This window comes from Pterocles gutturalis, unplaced genomic scaffold (assembly GCF_000699245.1).
Source record: "Pterocles gutturalis isolate BGI_N339 unplaced genomic scaffold, ASM69924v1 scaffold10368, whole genome shotgun sequence".
NCBI lineage: Eukaryota > Metazoa > Chordata > Aves > Pterocliformes > Pteroclidae > Pterocles > Pterocles gutturalis.
The window spans coordinates 7,248-27,414 of record NW_010120495.1 but is presented as its reverse complement, the minus strand read 5'-3'; the positions used below and the strand labels follow the sequence as shown (position 1 = coordinate 27,414).

Genomic DNA, 20,167 nt, shown 5'->3' with positions numbered 1-20,167 from the left:
GTTGTTTTTTCCTTCTTTTTCAATTAAAAAAAAAAAAAGGTTTTAACTCATCTTTACCTGCAATATGATAAAGGATACTCAATCCTTAATACTTAGATTTAAATGGGAGAGTTTATTTCATTTATTTCACCAAATTAAACATTTATTTACAGTGGACTAAATTCCTGCAGACACAGTGTTTTCAGCTGGGACACCCCTGGGCAGACGGTTGACCTGAGTTTATTATTATCGTTCTATGCTCATTGAAGGAAGCAATATCCTCCACATGCTCTTAAGGAATAGTATAAAAACTAAATTACTTACAGATTCTGATGGCCTTGGGCCAGAGAGTGGAGAGTAATTAACTCGGTATTGCTGTACCGGACCTGGAGCAGGTTCCCATCGGACATTCATGCTGTTTGGTGTAGGATTGTAAACTTGGATGTTTCTTGGTGTTCCTCTCTCCACTGGATCAAGGATAATTTAAATTGTTTCACAAAGTTGCTTACACAAGTTCTAGTTCTACATGAATTTATAACAGTGCTCAAAAGGTGCTGAGAAGTGAATCAGCCCAAGACAAACACATTACCTTTGTTACCCCAAAATCTACAAATCTAAGAATCTCCGTCTTTACAAAGGTCCCTGCCAGGCAGAACAGTACATATGTTTATGCTGCAAATTGAAGGTATGATCATAACTCTTTGTGATGCTATTGTGATCAGACAAGTAGGAAACATAGCCACAAACCACCCATTTTAGCTCATGCTGACACTAGGACCTCAAAGTCCCTCGGAAGTTTTAAGTACGTGGTATGGGCATTAGCACGGGCTAACACCAACATTTGCCATTTGTTCACCAGTATTGCTCCTAGAACTACAACTGAAATTTTACTATTGCGTGGAAGTAAATAGCAAGTTTGTTGCACAACATAAGAGCTGAGTTTGCCTGAGATAAGTGACTGAAAGCCTCCGCTCGAATAAGCACACAAAGCGGACTAAGTTACAGAGCTGTTTTAGCTTTGGGGAAAATAAACTTGAATATCTGATGTAAAATCAATTTCTACTGATCTGAGCCACTCACAAAAAAAAATCCTAACATTTTCTTGCAAAGGACTGTTTTACTTACAAGTTCTTCCAGTGTCAGAGGCACGTCCACCATCACCCTCTGGGAAAACTGGAACCACAGTTACGGTGTAAGGTGTGTTGGGTTCAAGAGTCCTCAGGATGACGTAGTTTGTGTTTCCTGGTACTGTGGTCTGCAAATTTAAAAGGAAAGGTAGGGGCATGACATCTACACAAATATGCAAAGAGCTTAATCGTTTTTATATCTCCCTTACTCCTCCACCACATCTCATTTCTAGACTGGATGTGATACATCCAGTATCTTTACAAAAGGTGAAGTCTGAAGCAACAGGGTTCATGGTATCTGCTGGAATTGTCTTTCAAGAAGGTTCCATCTTGGACTTAACAAAAATGGTTGTTAAGTCCTATGCTCTCCTCTACGATCCCTTACAGCTATGTTCACGGTTGGGTCCAAATCCTGTTGTACTAGTAACAGTAGCAGAACCTGCAATGATCTCTCTAACGACCACTATTTAGCAGCTCAGAAGCATTAAAAAGTCACTTTCTAGATAAAAAAAAGTAAACATTACATAACACTACAGCATGCTAATGAGAAGAAGTAATGAGCAGCTCACGTTAGAAAGGAAAACTCTACAACACTTAAGAATGTTCATCATCAATAGCTCTATAAATGCTATTGAAACAGTGGCAGTGCATGTACTCCTTATTTCACAGGCACATCAAACTGCACAAATGTGGAAAAAGAAACATAAGGGGGAGAGAATAATATTTTTCCAGTCTGCAACAAGGGTTCCCATTTTCCAGATTGTTTTAGCTCTTTAGCAATTAGGTAATTTTAGGAGATGAGAATAAGACATGTATGTGGATTTTTTCTGCTTTCAAAATATCAGCCTGGCTCACTGCCTACAGTCACGTAACTTCTTAGCAGTAAAAATGGGTATAAATGAGGTCTGCTGACTTTACAGACTTTGGTACACCCTGAAATCAGCTTTACACTCACATGCACTGCCCTAAGAATAAACAAACAACAAATTCTGTGTGGCATTAAATCCCTGCGTTAAGAACTAATCACTGAAGGTCTACTATATAAAATCAAACATCTGTATTCCATGGGGAGTAACTGCCTTCCATGGAGGTGCTCTGCATTTTCTCCAGGGGAGCAGTGAACAGGAAAAAAGCCAGTGCACAGGCAAACAAGACCCACTTCCCTCAGCTGCGTTTATCTCACTAGCACCATGAGCTGCAATTTCTCTAGGACAGTCAGCAAGATCCACACAAAATGTTTACCATTTCTTCTGCACCTCCAGCTGCAGGTCCATAAAACACTTTATACTGGCGAGGACTTCCTTCTGCGTGATCCCATCGAACGTTCAGAGTACTGGTGGTTGGGTCATAAACTAGCAAGTTCCTCACAGTAGTGAGAGGTTCTGAAACAGATCAAGGAGCTGTCAGAAATGTGGAACCACGTTCTCCCACCTGTGCTATCAGATCATGCCTATGTAATGTACACCAAGAAATTTAAAAAACAACAGCTTTAATAGTTCATCTTAATGTTATTTGTCTTCATACATCAGCCTCATCCAACAGCTTAAGGAATGCTAAATAGAGTAAGAAAAACTTCGTTTTGGACACTATTTTAGAATTATATGACGAGTTCGTTGCTTAAAGCCTCATCCAGCCTGGCCTGAAACACCTCCAGGGATGGGGCATCCACAACTTCTCTGGGCAACCTGTTCCAGTGTCTCACCACCCTCAGAGCAAAAAAATTTCTTCCTAATATCAGGTCTAAATCTGCCCTCTTCCACTTTAAATCCATTACCCCTCATCCTGCTGCTACATGCCCTTGTCAAAAGTCCCTCCCTGGCTTTCCTGCAGCCCCCTTCAGGTACTGGAAGGTTGCTAAAAGGTCTCCCCGGAGCCTTGTCTTCTCCAGGCTGGTCCTCGTATGGGAGGTGCTCCAGCCCTCTGATCATCTCTGTGGCACTCCTCTGGATCTGCTCCAATAGGTCCATGCCCTTCTTGTACTGGGGGCCCAGAGCTGAATGCAGGATTCCAGGTGGGATCTCACGAGAGCAGAGTAGAAGGGGAAGATGTCCTCCATCCCCCTGCTGGTCACACTTCTTTTGATGCAGCCCAGGATACAGTTGACTTTCGGGGCTGCAAGCACACACTGCTGGGTCAGATTGAGCTTCTCGTTAACCAACACCCCCAAGTCATTCTCCTCAGAGCTGCTCTCAAGCCATTGTCCTCCAAGCCTGTATTTGTGTTTGGGGTTTCCCCGACCCAGGTGCAGGACCTTGCACTTGGCCTTATTGAACTTCATGAGGTTTGCATGGGCCCACCTCTCCAGCCTGTCCAGATCCCTCTGGATGGATCCCTTCCCTCCAGTGTGTCACCACACCACACAGCTTGGTGTCATCGGCAAACTTGCTGAGGGTGCACTCCATCCCACTGTCCATGTCTCCAACAAAGATGTTAAACAGCACTGGTCCCAACACCAACCTCTGCGGAACACCGTCACTGATCTCTACTTGGACGTTGAGCCATTGACCACAACTCTTTGGGTGCAACCATACAACCAATTTCTTATCCAGCGAGTGGTCCATTTGTCAAATCCATGTCTGTCCCACGTGACATTCTGGTCTCTGAACTGGAGACTGTTGAATGCTTTGCACAAGTCTGGGTAGATAATGTCAGTTGCTTTTCCTGTATCCACCAACACCATGACCCCATCATAGAAGGCCACTAAATTCTTCAGGCACGATTTGCCCTCAGTGAAGACATGTTGGTTGTCACCAATCACCTCCTTATTTTCCATGTGCCTCAGCACAGTTTCCAGGAGGATCTGCTCCATGATCTTGCCAGGCACAGAGGTGAGACTGACCGGCTTGTAGTTCCCTGGATCTTCCTTTTTTCCCTCTTTAAAAATGTGGGTTATGCTTACCCTTTTCCAATCAGTGGGACCTTCACTGGACTGACACAACTTATCTCAAGAAGATACTTACTGGTTCTGCCTCGTCCTGTCATTCGTCCCCCTTCACCATCTGCGTACATTGATGACACAGTAATAGCATATGGCATGTCAGGCTGCAGCTTTTGGATCACCACACTGTTCTGCCGCCCTCCAACCATAGTCTGCAGTAAAACAAAAGAAAAAGATTAAAATCCCTTCTGTGCTGCCCCTTTTGTGCTTCCTGCTATAGTAAAGAATGTAAGCATTTGATGCAGAGTGGAAAGCACTGTGATATATCATATGCTGCAATGCTCTTGTGACTGACACCTGGCAGCAGACATTGAACAATAATAATATTTAGTACATATTCATCTCAGCAAGTTTGGACAGAGTCCAGTGACACAGAGCCACGGCTGAGTCCTTCAAACTTGCATATGACCGCTATTGCATACCAGCTGCTAGTTCTCTGCCAGTCCAGAGCTGTTTCTGCACATTGCCCCTGGCTATCTCATATGGAAATCCATGAGAGTCTTCCATCCATTTTGACAAACTGAGCTGGGCTCTTTATACTCCACTCTCAGGTGGGACGCAAGCACGGGATAAATTACAACACTCTGCAGATCTCTAATGTACATTTGATACAATATCAACATTGCCTCTCCTTAATTTCAAAAATTTAACAGCATGATACTTCAGCTTCTAAACCATCTTTGTTAAGAGTCTAAAATCATTATACATCTTTCATTTCAATTTCTCTTTGATGTGTAATCCCGTGATCATAATCTCCACCAGCTAAAAGACTCACAGAGTACCGAGAATAATACCGAGATCTTCAGTGTTTGTGAATTGAGCTTTGGGGGTTTAACTGTGTTAAATTACATTTGCTCAAGAGCATCATTTGTACTTTTAAGACTATCTGCACATTTTCAAAGCCTATTCAGCTGATACGTTTGTCATAACACTTAAATGCTTCTGATGATGACGAACCAATAATGAGCAAGCATTTATACATCTTCATATTTCATAGATTATTTTAATCTACAAGAAAACTTCTTATTTGTACTCAAGTGTACAAAGTGCAGTTCAAAGCATAAATGCTTTTAGCATCCCATCACAGCTGCCTCCGTATTTTAGTATCTGCCTTTCACAGCCTGACCCTAAATGATCATGATGGCCTCTGGAGTCTGGTGTGCAGTTTTTGCAGAGCTGTCTTCAAATCACCTGGGCTCTTTCTTGGTGCTGAGGACACTAAATGTCAGACACAGCAACAAAAAACTTCAACAAATTCTATTTAAAATATTTCAGTGGGGACACTGCTGCCTACCCAACAACTGCAGTTCAATCAAATATCCCAGTAACAAGAAAAGCAGAGAAGGAACTACCATCATATGACTGAGAATTATTTGCAGACATTAAAATGCCACGAACAGAGCATGAGTGTCCTGTGTGCCCTCCTCAGAAAGAGGTGTCTCCTCAGACTGCCACTGCAGGACTCTACCCAGCTGTGAATAAAGTGTATTTGGTCCATTCTTTGCACAAATTTCAACATAATGCCCATAATTCTTTTTTTTTTTTTTTTTTTTTTACTCCAGTACCAGCAATTAATTACAGATATTAATTAACCTTACTGCTGTTCCTTATTCTTCTGGTGATTTCTCACTAAACTTGCGTTGAGCTACTCCATTCATTCAGCAGTTGAATTACCTGAATTCAAACGCACGTTGCTCAGAGGAGATGAAAATGGGCGCGTATGTATCCAACTGATTCTAAAGTCAACATCCCTAGATACGCTTCTCTGAACATCTGTGAGCTCCCATTGCAGGAACAAGCTAAATGAGTGTGGTTTTCATCTGAGGCTGTTCCTCTGAGTCATTTGGCAGCAGCCACAGCAGCTTCCCACTGCAGCGCAGGGCATTTGTCGGTAGCACACGCTGCTGACGAACAGGCTGGCTGAAATACCAACCCACGGCCTGATTTCCCGCCCCCGGGCTGTGCTGCCAGCCACCAGCACTCAGCACAGCTCTTGCTGCCGACGCAGGGAGAACTGGCCGATCACACAGTACTGGCTCTCCCGATCATTACAGATGCTCGATCATTTTGAAAGACCCTAAAATACTTTAAACACTTCTCTAACATATGTTTTGCACAGATTCATTTTTGTAACTGCCGCTGCTGGGTGGCTATTCTGTCCCCAGCGCAGTGAGAGGCAGGCTCGACTGTCCACAGTATGTTCCGTGGCAAAACCCCTCTGGCAGCACACGAACCACTCTATGGAAACAACAGAAAACTCTGGACTATGGAAGTGGACTATGGAGGTATCATGGTAGTTCTTATTATTGATAGCTATGACAAATATATATCTGTGACATATTTTAACTTAACGCTAGTTGTATCGATTGATTATGTGATTTTCCAGAAAACAGGCTGTATCCCAAGTTATTTTTGCTCCATAAAGAGCATTCTATCTTGGATTTCAAAGGGGAAAAATAAAAAGGTGGGAATATATACTTATTCGCTATAAATATAAATCTTCACTTAAAAGGTGATTAATAGATACGCTGTTGTGCTTTGAAAATAAATTATTCTAAGGGATTAATTTGCAGAACTACCATGTAAGGTTGAGTTTCTATAGCACTTCAAAACTAGTTACCGACTGCTCAGGGCCATCCCCGCTGATAGGCTGGTAAGTGATCCTGTATCTCTGCACTCGGCCACTGGCAGGATCCCACTTCACAGTCAAACTGTGTGACGTTGCATTGTACACCTGGAGGTTTCGTGGGCCACTCTTTGGGGCTGAGAAACATAATAAATAAAAGAATAAATATGTAATTCGAGCAAAAAGCAGGTACAAACACTTCATTCATACTTTCAGTGCAGCATGAATGCCTGTCAAAGAGCCGAATGTATTAAGTACAAGATAACACAAATTGTAATGTTTGTAAAATAGTAAACATGTGGTAATCTAGTGTTTAGTATTCTTTCAAATACACAATAATATTTATTAAATTATCTCAGCTTTTTAATGTCAACATTCCTCACAGTTTCAAAAAAGATAGGTATGGGTTTTCTTTAATAATACCATACCTGGACATTCAGATTCTTACCTTGTGTGGTGATAGGTACCAAGGGTACTAGAAAAAAAGTAGAAAGAGTTTTCAGAATTCTTGTATGTGCATGCCTTCTGATTTAATAACTATAAATAACAACATGCAGAAACTCTTTATTTACTTACGCGTTCGCTCACTGCCAATGAGGTCATCACTTTCTGATTCATCAGGATAGATGGCAGTAACTGAGATGTCATATAATGTATCTGGATTCAAATTTTCAAAGACCAAACTATTCTCATCCCCATTTAAGATAGTCTTGCAGAGAAATTAAATAAAAGAAAAAAAAAAAAACAAAAAAAAAAAAAACAGAACAGAGAGTGGGATATAACTGAGTAACTTTTTACACAGTAACAACACAGCAAGCAGCTGTAACTATGTGTTCTACACCTTCTCACTGAATTTCCATTGAGCGTAACAAGAGGGCTTGCAAGTTATAGACCATTTATTAATTACATTTCTGATTTCAAAAATATACCCTCTGAGAGACTGCCTACAGAATCTTATGGTGACTATCTATTCCTACCTCCTGTTTTTCCGATCTTCCATAGGGTCCCCAGGTTATTCTATATAAGGAGACATCTGGAGCTCCGTGATCCCAAGTTCCTCTGAAACTATTTGTGCTTACATCTGTGATTCTGAGGTTGACTGGTGCTGGCACAGGCTCTATTATGAGAAAAGAAAAAGTATTCCACAAAATGTAACTACAAAATAAATACAGTTAAACAATTAATTATTCAGAAAAAATAATTTAAAGGATTATGTAGAAGATTACTCTCTCAATTTCCATGCTTTTAATGGCTACAATAAAATGCTTTAGTATAACCCAGTCCACCTACACTAAACAAATCTTCCTTCATAAGGTCAGGACCTTTATCACGTCATCACCTGATAAAACAGATGTAGGTCTGCTGAACTCAGTGAAGGTCACAACTCACATGCCTGCTCACAACTACTGGAGTCCTAGCTCTTACAGTCTTGGAATTAGGAGTGATTATGCATTCCCACACACAGGTCAAGCTCTTACATGAGTTTTTCACAGATCTTGAAATTCTCTGTATAAGCCAAATAATTCATGACTGAATGACACCACTTATTTAGAAAGAATTCACAGAGGTTAACTGTAGGTTAAGGAGGCAAAAATAATACAGCCACTGGGAAGAAATGAGTAAATAGGTAAAACCAGATAATTAAAAATGTCTTTGGCAGGGCTCTCCTCTTTTTCCTTACACACACATTCACACAAAACCACAGCTATGAAAAGAAAGGCTAGCACAAAAGCAAGCAAAAAATTTCACAGACATTTTTAAATACACCAGGCTACAAAATCAAAAATTCAGAAGAAAAAAAAAAAAAGAAAAAGAGATAGCACATGAATTTTTCCTGTTTCACATCAGAGTGAGGGGCAGTGATAAGGCAACATTGCTCATTTCTGTTCTAGCTCTTCTGGTTAGCTTTCTTCTTCAATCACAAGCCTAGATCAGGATGAGGGCCACCCCAATACCAGCTTTGGCCTTTCAGTCCGTCACCTCTCTTGTACAAGATCTGCTCGTGCTGTTTATGCAACATCATTTCCTCGCCTCTATTTGTTGAGATTACTCAAATGCCGCCTTGATGATTCTCTAAAAGTACAGCCTGGTTTAGCACTCCGTGGTACACAAACTCTTGGATCAGAAGCAAGATCATATCTCTCTAACCCTCTAGCATATGCCCCAGCTTCCTACTCACTTTCCTAGACTCCTGCACAGACTCACTAAACCTTTCCTCTGCCCTCAGATTTTCTTACTAATTCTATCCCTACACTTCTCCTTCAGCCTCTACACACAAATAATTTGGCTTTGGTTGCTGGTCGGTTGCCTCTCTGCAGGCTGCAGGCTCAGTGTTTACTGCAGCAGACACAGAACCCATCTAAGATTCCCAGGGTTGATTATATTGCAAATAACACTGCAAATTCAAGTGAAATATTTCTCAGATAGGTTAAATTACAGTTCCACCTAACTCAGTAATATATTGCAACACACGCAACTGAAATGGAACACAAGGCAAAAAGAACCGGGAAAAGGGCAATTAGGAAAACTCACGAGTGACAGCTTCTGCGTTTGTCGGTAGGGATTCCCCTTCATCGTACACAGCAACGACTCTTACATGATACAGTGTTTGGGAGGAAAGGTCAGAGAGAGCAATGCTGGTTTTCAGTCTGTCGATTTCCACCTAAGAATAAAAACAGTGACTTAGGAATTGTAAATTGCTCTGTTTCTGATTCTGCATCTGATTAAATGGCAGAAATTCTTGTACTGAAAAAAACAGAAAAGTATTCCGCACTAAATTTTACCATTTACCTCAAATTTACACCTGTATATTGAGTGCTATCTACTAACTCCCTTGCAAAGCATATTGTCCCAGACACCAGTGCTACTTCTCAATCTTTCGCTGCTTCAGTCTTTTAGAAACAAGGATGCAGACTGCATCTCCAGAAAATTCTCATGCCCTTACAAAACACATGTAATCCTCCAAGAGTTGACTAGCAGTGCAATTATGGAAAGCGTGCACATAAAGACATCTCTAACAATGCTCACACATGTCCTGACAGTGGGCAAAGGTGCTAACATACCTTTATTCCTGTCCTCCTAATTGTAAGATGTTCTTAGAGCTTGGCAAAATAACATTTAAGCAGAGAGCAGAAGTGGGTATTTATCCAAAGCACAGGAAAATTCTCCAGTCAGTTGGAGGATTTTTCCTTTCTAGAGGAGGAGGAAGAGGGGAGTACACAAAGAAATCTTGTGCTTATTCAGTTTGCAAGAAATCAGTACCATTTCCTGACGGCAGTCACCACAAACATGTTCTTTGTTCTCAATGGTGGCTTATGATACTACTTTCACTATTATTTTAGTAACCTATGTCCTCAAAATAAAACTGTCTTCTAGTACTTTCAGAAATGTTCCTGCCATTTACCTCCTTTACATCAGCTTCCTCAGCTATTTTGTATCTTAAGATGTATTTTCGAACTTTCCCTGGGGCAGGATCCCAAAGGACGTTCATGCTGCTGTGAGTAACATCCTGAATTGTTACGCTTCTGGGTCCAGGCAAAGGTACTGCAAAAATAATTACAGTAGTAAGTGAGAATGCTATTCCTGGCAGACGTATAGGTCTCTCTCAGAAGGAATTAAACTAGTTTCATGCATTTCACTGAAATGGAGGCAAGAACTTTCTGGGAAATTCATTGTTCTGGACATTAGATGAGAGATTAAGAGCTTATTGTCCCAGCAATGAGCAAAATAGCTACACACTCCAGTAGCTTCACCTTTGGAAACTACGAGCACAGTGGTTTCAGAAGGATCAGTGCTTAAGATCATAACTTTTGGTGGCACCAGCCACTTTTCATGTACATTTAAGGGTTTAACATTTTTTTAAGAGCAAAAGAATAACCATCTAGCCCAGAAATATGCCTCTGCAAGTAGGAAATGTTTAAGGAAAGATGTTTAATGAAAGGTTTAAGAAAGGAAGCCATATCTAATCATTTTTGCCAAGGTATGGCACGTTTCCCTGGAATTTTCTATACTTAAGAGAATGTCTGAATTTGGGAACAAAGTTTCTAAGTTAATGCAAGCATAACTGAGACCTTTTAAAAACACTAGCCTTGAGATTGTCAATCCAGGTTCCTTCATTATTCAAGGAAAAAACCCTTTTGTTCCTGTTTTAATAGTTGGTCCCTTTTAGTTGAAATTGCCTTTAAGATCTTTTGGAAAATGTATGAGTGTTAGACAATGCATAAAACAGGGAAAAACAGAATATATAAAAACTGTTCCATGAAATAAAATGAAAGTTAAACGTTGCTGAAGCAATAACAACAGAGCAGAAATCAAGATGTCCATACATGTCACTTCCTGGGTGGTGAGCGGGTCACTGGTGATATCACCAAACGACACGTAAGCTGTTAAGGTGTACTCAGTGTTGGGGATGAGATCTACCAGCTGAACCTCAGTCACCGACGGGCCAACACGCATCTGCACATGAAAAATAACACACCATGTTTAAAATTGAAGAAAGCAATGGCAGAAAAAAAAGCAATGATTTGTCTTTAAGGGAATTTTGTGAGATCTGCAGCATATTTACACCCTCCTGACTGATGTCATTGCATACAATATCCCAGTAAGTTCACTGCACTTTGAGAAGCACATGCCAGTCTCTTTTGACTATGGTGATATATCAAGAAAATCCATCAATTTTTCTTAATTTATTTTTGGTAGAGTACAGGAAGTGAAGAAAAATCCTCTTACCTCTTTTTCTGTAGTTGGGACTGTGGCATTCACAGCTTCATATGTTAACAAATAACCAGTAGCTCCACTGAGAGGTTCCCATCTCACTCGCATGGAAGTTGATCCAATGTCATAAACATTCAGGTTTCTGACTGAAGAAACTGGCACTGCCAGACAAACAACGTGTATTAATTTATTTCCTTCCCCTTCTTCACCTTTCATATTTCACATCACAGGCGGCACCACGGAGAATACTGAACACGGGTATCAGGGTACGTTAGGGGTGGCTGAAAGGTGATCTGCAAAGTCGTGGTATTCTGAGTGGTGCTTAGTTTAAGAATGAGGTAATGGTCATCACATTTTGAATGTGTTACAGATTTTCTACACACAGCTAAAACTATCTTAAAAGTCTGCACTGGAGCACTTGAATATTCTAAAGAGCAACATTAACTCACATTAATGCTCTAATATGAAACAGAAGATGGCTGGTTTGGGATCTGTACTTATAAAAGGATTTTTTGTACTTTTTTTTTTCTATATTTCTCAAATTATTAAATAAACATCAAAAATTACCACAGACTTCATAAAAATCATGTACATACTTTAAGGGTTTATGACAAGCCAAATACAAAAACACCAATGAAGTGAAATGAACACCTAACATTCAATATACTTGAAGAGGCAGGAAAGCCACCCTATGGTGCATTCAGCATAAATATACCTAAAACCAATCATTTAGACAGCTAACAGCAGAAACAGCATGGCTAAGTGGTGTCTCATGCAAGTGATGTGATTGTGCTCAACTGGCTTTTGTCAATCTTATAAAACTAGAATGAATTTCAATAGCATTCTGGCTGCTAGTAGCAGGAATTAGTTATCTAGCATAAAACTGAAGGAGCACACGTTTGTATATTATCAGATTTCAGGAATTTATAAACTCTGTCTTGTAATTCATGTCTGTTGCTCTAGTCTTGTACAACCATGCCTCATGAGCCTGGAAAGACACTGGGACACACATTTTTTACCACAAAGCAGTTTCACTTTGCTAAAGCTTTTCAGCCAAGATCTGAACAACCAGCATAACACCACACAGTTTGGTCCTTCAAATTAAAAATGTTGTTTCCTCCAAGAAGAAAGCCCATAGTGCTAGAAGTCCCACTGCACAGTTCCCCATATGCCACACTGGCTGCTAATATGTTGTTCAAGTTCCATTTCGAACTTACAAGTTGTTTCCCTGCCGATGAGGGGTTCACTGCTTTCATCTTCTACCACCGAAAACACATTAACAACATATTCTGTTTCAGGCTTCAGATCTTTCAGAACTGTTGTTGTTTCCATCCTACTTACATAAAACTACATAAAAGAGAGGCAACGTTAACCACTGGAGAACAAATACATTTGTAATTTTATCTCTAAGAAAAAAATTAATTCCTTGTGAAAATCTTCAGAAATCAATGGTATGCAACCAAAAACAAGTATGGTCTTAATCTTCTGTGTATTTTTTCTGACAGTATACCGCTACTTTTTGCAAGGCAAGCTGTAGAGAAACCTCAGACAGCCACTTGTTTCCAGCAGAGCTGGATATATCTAACAGCACTCCCTGTGCAGCTGCTTTCATGCATGGTTTACACTTTTCTATCACTCAGCATCATAAACAAAGTGCCAGAGAGGTATGTTACCACTACCACTACTACTGTTTTAACCGCCCAGGATAATCTAGATGGTTACAGCACGTGGCATTAGAAACATCCTGCAGAACAGAAACGTCATCAAGCCATCAAGTTGTAAAGTCAGCCTGCACTGGAACGGCTGCTCCAACCCCAGTCCAAGGCCAAACCCTGAGGTAATACTTTATTAAGATGAAATTATCCATAACCCAAATCTACGTTAAGATTTCAAAGCCACATTCAGGGATGGGAAGTTTGGAGTTAGGTAAACAGAGGTGCCTAACTCCATTCTCCAAACTACCATTCTGTCTGGCTGAAGAGATTGATGAGCAATTCGGATTGTCCAGGATCAAGGGCTGCTGGTTGCTGGCTTTCTGTGTACAGAATAACCACAAGATGAGCCCGACCCTGTTTAAACAGTTTGGAGGACACGCTTAGGCACAGATTCAAAGTACCATCATACAAGGTTAATCTAAGCTCTACCTCCCAACCTGGATCACCCGCTGCCTTTTTTCCTGTTAACAAGAAAATGTGCTAAAAGGACAGTGAGCCTATGAGCCCATGAGTATGCTCAGAAAATTTCTCCTACAGGCTTATTTAAACCAATACACAAAAATGGAATATGAACAGAAAGGAATGACTAGACACACCACTCAACTGGTTTTAAGAAATACATTGTACTTCTGGATTAACGATTTTAACACAACCAAAGTCATCTTTATGCTCTTACTTTTTGTAATTTTGTGTATCATTTACCGAGGCATGACATTCTGGACCTTGGAAGCCTTTTTGCCTTTACTGTTATACAGTACGCAGCACAAACTTCAGAATGACATTGCTGCAATGTGGAAGTCCAAGGTTACTATGGACAATGTCAGAGGTGAACATACAGCACTAACCTGTTGAGGGCTACCTCCAGAGGCAGGGTAATATTCAACTCTGTATCTATCAACACTTTCAGGGGGTGGGCTCCACCTCAGTCTGAAAGAACGAGGTGTCAATTCCGAAATAACTAGGTTAGAGGGAGGTGGCAAATCACCTACAAGTGGAAGCAAATTAAAAATTATTAATTTATCTCATATATCATCAGGAATAAAAACATAAGATAAACAATTCTTAGGAATTAGGAAAAAGAAAAAAAAACCTTCAGGTACCTGCTTATGTTTCTGTTTCCTCATGAATTCTTAAAACAACTGCGTGAAGAGACACACCCTCAAGACCAAACAACCTCCCTGTTGTTCCTACTGCACCTTCAACACCAGTGTTCCACTGGAGAACCACCAGCTAACATTACTGTTTTTCCATGCTCAGCTTTGCTTTTGGGCTGTCAGACATTAACACTTGAAAAGAGCAAGGCTGCTGAAATTTTCCTTATTGAATGAGTGAGCCTGCCACAATAAGCAGAAAGGTGACACACTGAGCAGCATATCCTGACTCTGGGAGAAAAGAAAGCATGTTGAGCCACGTCATGCTGTGTTAGGTATAACACAGTCATTGTTGAAAGGAAAGGAAGAGCCCCTGCAGGGTAGTCCAGGTGGTCTGCACAACTTCCTCACACCAGCAGCTGAAAAAACAGCCCAGGGCTACATGGCGTGCCCAACAAGTAATAAAAAGGAATTAGCAGAGCAAGCGCATAAATGGAAAAGGGATTAATTCGACTTCAAATGTGATGTACCTGGGCCTTTCACACTGTTACACAGATTTGTAGTTACATCATCAACAATGCTAGCCAGGAAGGAGAAGTCTGCAACGTTGTAAGCGTGGATGTCATCTGGGTCCGTTGCAATCTGCTTCAATTCATTTTCATCTGCATTCTTAATACCTTACAGAGCACACATGAAAACAAAACTTGTTAGAAATGATGACCATGAAACATAATGCCTTGAACTTAAGTCCCTACACATATTCTTTGAGTACCCTTTTAGGTACTTATGTATGTGGCCACTTCTCTGTGCATTCAGCAGATGGGAAGGAGGGGGCTGGCACAGGCCACCTCTTCATATGATACTTACCAATTGCATAAAGTTCCACTCCCTCATCTCTGAGTCTTCTTGAAGGGGTGACTACATCATCTTGTGATTTGCCGTCAGTGATGAGAACACCAATTTTGCGAGCTCTGGGCCTTAAGCCTGCATCTTGTCTAAAGTTGTTTTTTAAGATGAAATCTAAGGCCATTCCTAACACGATACAAAGAAGGTAATGATCACTATTAAACTGTTTCCATACAGTAGTCATGGGAAAGGAGAGTTATTCCACAATTTACTTCCTCTTAGAAGTACTAAGAATCTAGTTGCAGCCCATCATCTACACTTATCAGTAACTGACACTATTTCAGCCCTCCCAAAGTCTCTAATCTCTGACCTTTCATCCATCACCCTCCTATCAGATCTCCTCTAGCCTCCCTTTTGGATTCTCACCTTGTCATCCCAACCCTGATATGGAACTTTCTTTTCCTCTTTTCATGTGCTCAACAGCAACCCAAGCTCTTCACCACCCAAACTATCTTCCATCACTCTTCTCCAGATTTCCACTGAGTTTATATGTCTACATACTGTGCCTGTTCTCTTCCAAACATACTGAATTGAACCATGAGACCCTTCCATCATGGACAAATTTGAGCTCACCGAACAATACTGAGGCCAGCTACTAGAATTATTTTTATTGGAGCTTATGGAAAATCCAGGCAGTGTGACAAACCTGTTAGGGTATTGCCTCCTTTGTATGGTAAGTTGGCTACAGCCTCCAACAAAGTCTGTTTGGTTTGGTAAGCATTGAGATTCCATTCTGTCCTAGGATCTCCACTATACTGTGCAAGACCTGGAAAAAAAGCCATCGTTACTCAGTTATTACGTGGCTGTGTAGCAGTTACACCTCATCTTCCCTCCAACATATGAGGACTTACCAATCTGAACTTTGTCAGGACCAATATCAAAAACTTCAACAATACGGGCAATGAAGTTCCTGATAGTTTTAAAATTTGGCCGCCCGATACTCCACGAGCCATCCACCAGCAGCACGATATCAGCTTCTGCTCTGGTTCTACATTCTAAACCTGCCATGTCAACCAGAAAAATATAGCCTTAGCATGATAGCTTTCCTTCCCCATCCTTTTATATGACATATGTCATGAGTTAGCTTCCAAAATAACTCTAGTTTTATTCACTGGCACTCTGTCAAGTATGACATCTTTGTGAACACTATCCACACTAGTCACTGGTTCCATGGCAAAAGCTGTACAAATTTCTTCATGTATGGTTCCTTTTCTAAATAAGCCTCCACAAATGTCCAGGCCAGTGCTGTTCTCTATTGTCATGACATTATCCATTTTGGTCTTTCAGGATGGTGGATAACTTGATTTCAGAGGTTTTGTGAAAGAGTACTAAGCTAACCACTGCCATGGCAGTGAGCATTATCAGATTATCCACATTTACAGCATTTTAGTCTGTCATGGTTGGCTAAACTACTGCTTAATCTTCAGCTATGTAAGAGCGGAATGAATAGCATATACTACAACCACTTTCAAATAAATAGCATTTATGAATTTTCAGGGGAAAAAGACATGGTAATACAGGTGGTATAGAAGTTTGCACATCCAGGAAAGAAAGAACACAATTTAAAGATACACAAACACAAACACAGGTCAAGAGATAGAAAGGAGACAAGAACAAACATTTATATAAAGCTGCAATGTTCTGAAAAGGTAGGAAGTTATTTCAGACATCTTCATTTTACAAATTACAGAATAAAATATGCATCATATTGTTTTCATCACAAGGAAAATCACAAAATATTTATACAAAACAGAGAGACACAATGATTTTCTCCACAGCCATATGCAAAAAAAAAAACAAACAAACAAACAAAAAAAAACCCTTGCTCTCTCTCTTTTCCTGTAGATTGTGTTACCAGCTGCAAAATTTCTGGCTTCCTGCCATCAGAGCTTCTGGTCTTTATGTGGAAGAAATCCCATTGAGAAAAATCAGCCACACTCATCACAGTTGAAAGATATTGTGATTTCATACATGTTCCACATAATTGATCCAACACTGTAGACTCATGAATATAACTATTCCATGTACCTGGGGGTTAAAAGCATGATCCTCTGCTGCATAGAAAATATAGATCTAGTCTTTAGTCAGGACAATAAAAACAGTTGGGAGTAGGGTTCAAGTAAAAACATATAACTTCAAAAAATTGCATGCATAACTTAAACATGGAACTTAAAGTCAGCTTCATGTACAATATAAATTTAAACTATTTTGACTTATTTTTCTTCCAACTACCATAGTTCCCCACATGGAAAATTCTAGCAAAGGCACCAGAACTAGGGTGATTTTTTCTCCATTAATAAATAATATACTATTACATTTACAGTCCAAGATATAAATTTAATTATTTACATTAACTATGACTCAAATCCATGCATTAGTAAAAGTAATTAGCTTAAAGAACATAACACTGAAGACAGAAATTACAGCTGCCGTAATAAAAAATAACAAACCACTCTTGGTGCAATTATTTTCACCCAAACTTATCACAGTTTTACTCTAAAGTCACAGATGGCCTGTTATGTAGTTTTTCTCAGTTTTACCCTCTTGTATTAGACAGGGTGGGACAATAATTAATTAAGAAGTTTCTAAAAATGTTGTCAATAAAGTTACATGAGGTGAATATTTTTTACACAGCCCAGCGTGGAAACAAGGCATCAAAGAGGTTATGTGAAAAGAATACGGAGTGAACTGTCACGAACATTTTTCTTTATTTAACTCTGAAAGGCCTTTGCAGCTAGGTTCTTTCTCCTCACCAAGTTCTCTTGGATGATTATACAAGCCTTGAAATGGGAGAGGAGAAAAGTCTTTGCTTCTACATGTATACTTGGCTATGAAGAGGCAAAGATCTGAAGGAGGACTGAGCCCCAAAACTCTCTTCACCCAATATTAATTGAGAGTATGGTGGGCACAAGGCACAACTATTAAGGATGCTGTAACACATCCCTAACTCAAATATAGGGAGCTGCTATCATAACATCCATAGAAATTTTGACTGGAATGTTTAACTACACAGGGGAAAACTCCAAAACTGGGGAGCACTCAGCAATTGCATTTCTGACCTAGAGTCTCCTTCTATATTAAAAAAAAAGAAAAGACTAAATAATGGTTTTATTGCACACAAACATAAATAATGCACAATAACACCGGGACATTCCCAACTGTCAGAACTTTTTTCATTATACCATCTTAGTCTTAAAAGGGAAAGTCACCATATAAGGACAAGCAAAGGGATAAAGATCTGCTTCAAATTCCCTATTCTGCTCCTGTGAACAGCGCTGCATATGAGCCATGATCTCTGCTCAAGAATTTGACCTTATGCGATTTGACACAGATGTGGATGGCTTCAAAACACAACGCAGATGGCTTTGAGTAATCAGCAAAACATGGGCTGCCTGAGCTATCATCTTTGTCAGATCATCTAAAGGGTGCAGAGGACTGGAATAGTGAACCGGGGCATGCTTAGTGGTCATTTCAGACCAGAGGTTATGTCATCGGGGTAGGCAGTATATTGAATCCTGTAAATAAATATTTATGTGCATTAGAAAAATGGTAAGGAAATGGTGGTAAACTTTTGATCTTTTTTTATCCATAAACCAAGGCTGCCTTTTCTTCATGTTTACCTCTAGATAAAAATGGCTCCGAAGTAGTATCTGAAAGGGTGGTCATCTCTTGTCCAACCAGGGGGCTGCTCTCTCCTCCTTCAAACATTCCAAAAACATTTACCTTATAGGTAGTTCCTGCCCTGGAATAGTTAAACAAATGTACTGTAACTAAAGTCACTTGGCTAGCTAAATGCTGACACTTCCCTTATTAAATCCTCACAGAAAAAAAATCCTCCATGGAAAAAGTGCTAAAATGTGAATCCCGAAGAGTAGCTCTTCCAAAAGACAGTGAAGTTTTTACCATTTAAAAGCTGATTCTAGACTCTATACTTAAATTTACAGCCTTCTAAATTTAAGTAATTTAAGGCTAATAAAGACTAATATCATACTTAATTAATGATTCTTTTAAAAATACATTTAGTATACTTGCCTAACAGATTTTGACATGGTCTGAAGCCTACTTTAGAAATCCAAGCCTCTGAAAAAATAAATCAAGAACTAAACTAGGCTTTTTTTAACATGAGGTAAGGAACTTCCAGGAGGAAACTTTAGAAATCCCAAATTCCTCCAGTGTCCCATTAGCTTTCTCATATGCAAAATGCAGAACACAGCCTCTGCCCACATCTTTGTCTCTTTCAGTTCCTGTGAGAACACTGTGAGTGATGTGAATCATCTCAGAAAGAGCCCTGCCAGGTGCTTTTCAGAGACTGCATAACAAGATCCCAGTAGATTATTGACAAAATTAGTCTCTTATGTAGATTTTGACAGGCATTTCAATCCCAGATCATAATTAAACAAAACCCTAAGCTAAAGTTATTTTAAAAATAAAATCATTATCCATACCTAAGCTCCTCCAACACTACTGTGCTGTCATATGGCCCCACTATTAATTCTCCAAGACTCCCGTCATCTTCGGTAGGGTGGAAAGTAACTTTGTACCCCTTCACTCGTCCTGGGGCTGGCTCCCAGGTTACTCGGAAACTTGACATCGTTGAATCAGAAGTTCGCAGATTTCGAGGTGGCTTAAAGGGAGAGGCTGAAAGGATGGAAAAAAAGGATTTAAACCAGGTCTGGTTATGGAAAAAAAACAAGTATGCTTTTATGTAAAAATCTATATGCAAATGCAGTACTAGTGGCAGCCATAAACTCTTTGTGCCTTTCTTTAGACATAAAAACAAGTATCGAGAGGTGAAAGGTCAAGCTCACTTTACCTAATTTTAGCTACCGAACCGACAGGTATACGGGCTACATTTGTCACCAAGTCTCCCTCTGCCATCAGTGGACTGAGGGACAGAGAGCAATTCACCTCACCTGTCTTAAACATCCATCTGATCTTACCATAGATGTTGACAAGAGGTGGACTAACCACCGCCAGTCTTTCTCTCTGTTAACTAAAGAGAAATAGTAGATGACCAGCCTAGAGTAGCCCTCTCTCTTTTAAAGGGCGACAAGTAGGTGAGCCATATAGAC

General features: G+C 40.1%; 1 protein-coding gene across 1 annotated transcript in view; it reads right to left on the bottom strand.

The window, feature by feature from the left end:
* Positions 1-19,653, bottom strand: part of COL12A1 (collagen, type XII, alpha 1) — a 59,876-nt gene extending 40,223 nt beyond the window's left edge. Inside the window, exons 1-20 of the mRNA XM_010076926.1 lie at positions 19,541-19,653; positions 18,716-18,837; positions 15,947-16,096; positions 15,742-15,861; positions 15,057-15,221; positions 14,720-14,866; positions 13,944-14,083; positions 12,601-12,730; positions 11,399-11,544; positions 10,996-11,125; positions 10,074-10,213; positions 9,203-9,332; positions 7,648-7,787; positions 7,247-7,379; positions 7,119-7,145; positions 6,665-6,807; positions 4,067-4,196; positions 2,349-2,488; positions 1,105-1,234; positions 304-446 (exon numbers count right to left, since the gene is read on the bottom strand). Of these exons, the coding sequence (XP_010075228.1) occupies positions 304-446; positions 1,105-1,234; positions 2,349-2,488; positions 4,067-4,196; positions 6,665-6,807; positions 7,119-7,145; positions 7,247-7,379; positions 7,648-7,787; positions 9,203-9,332; positions 10,074-10,213; positions 10,996-11,125; positions 11,399-11,544; positions 12,601-12,730; positions 13,944-14,083; positions 14,720-14,866; positions 15,057-15,221; positions 15,742-15,861; positions 15,947-16,096; positions 18,716-18,803 (2,472 nt within the window). The 5' untranslated portion in view covers positions 18,804-18,837; positions 19,541-19,653. The remainder of the gene's footprint in view (positions 1-303; positions 447-1,104; positions 1,235-2,348; positions 2,489-4,066; positions 4,197-6,664; positions 6,808-7,118; positions 7,146-7,246; positions 7,380-7,647; positions 7,788-9,202; positions 9,333-10,073; positions 10,214-10,995; positions 11,126-11,398; positions 11,545-12,600; positions 12,731-13,943; positions 14,084-14,719; positions 14,867-15,056; positions 15,222-15,741; positions 15,862-15,946; positions 16,097-18,715; positions 18,838-19,540) is intronic.
* Positions 19,654-20,167: the final 514 nt, after the last annotated feature.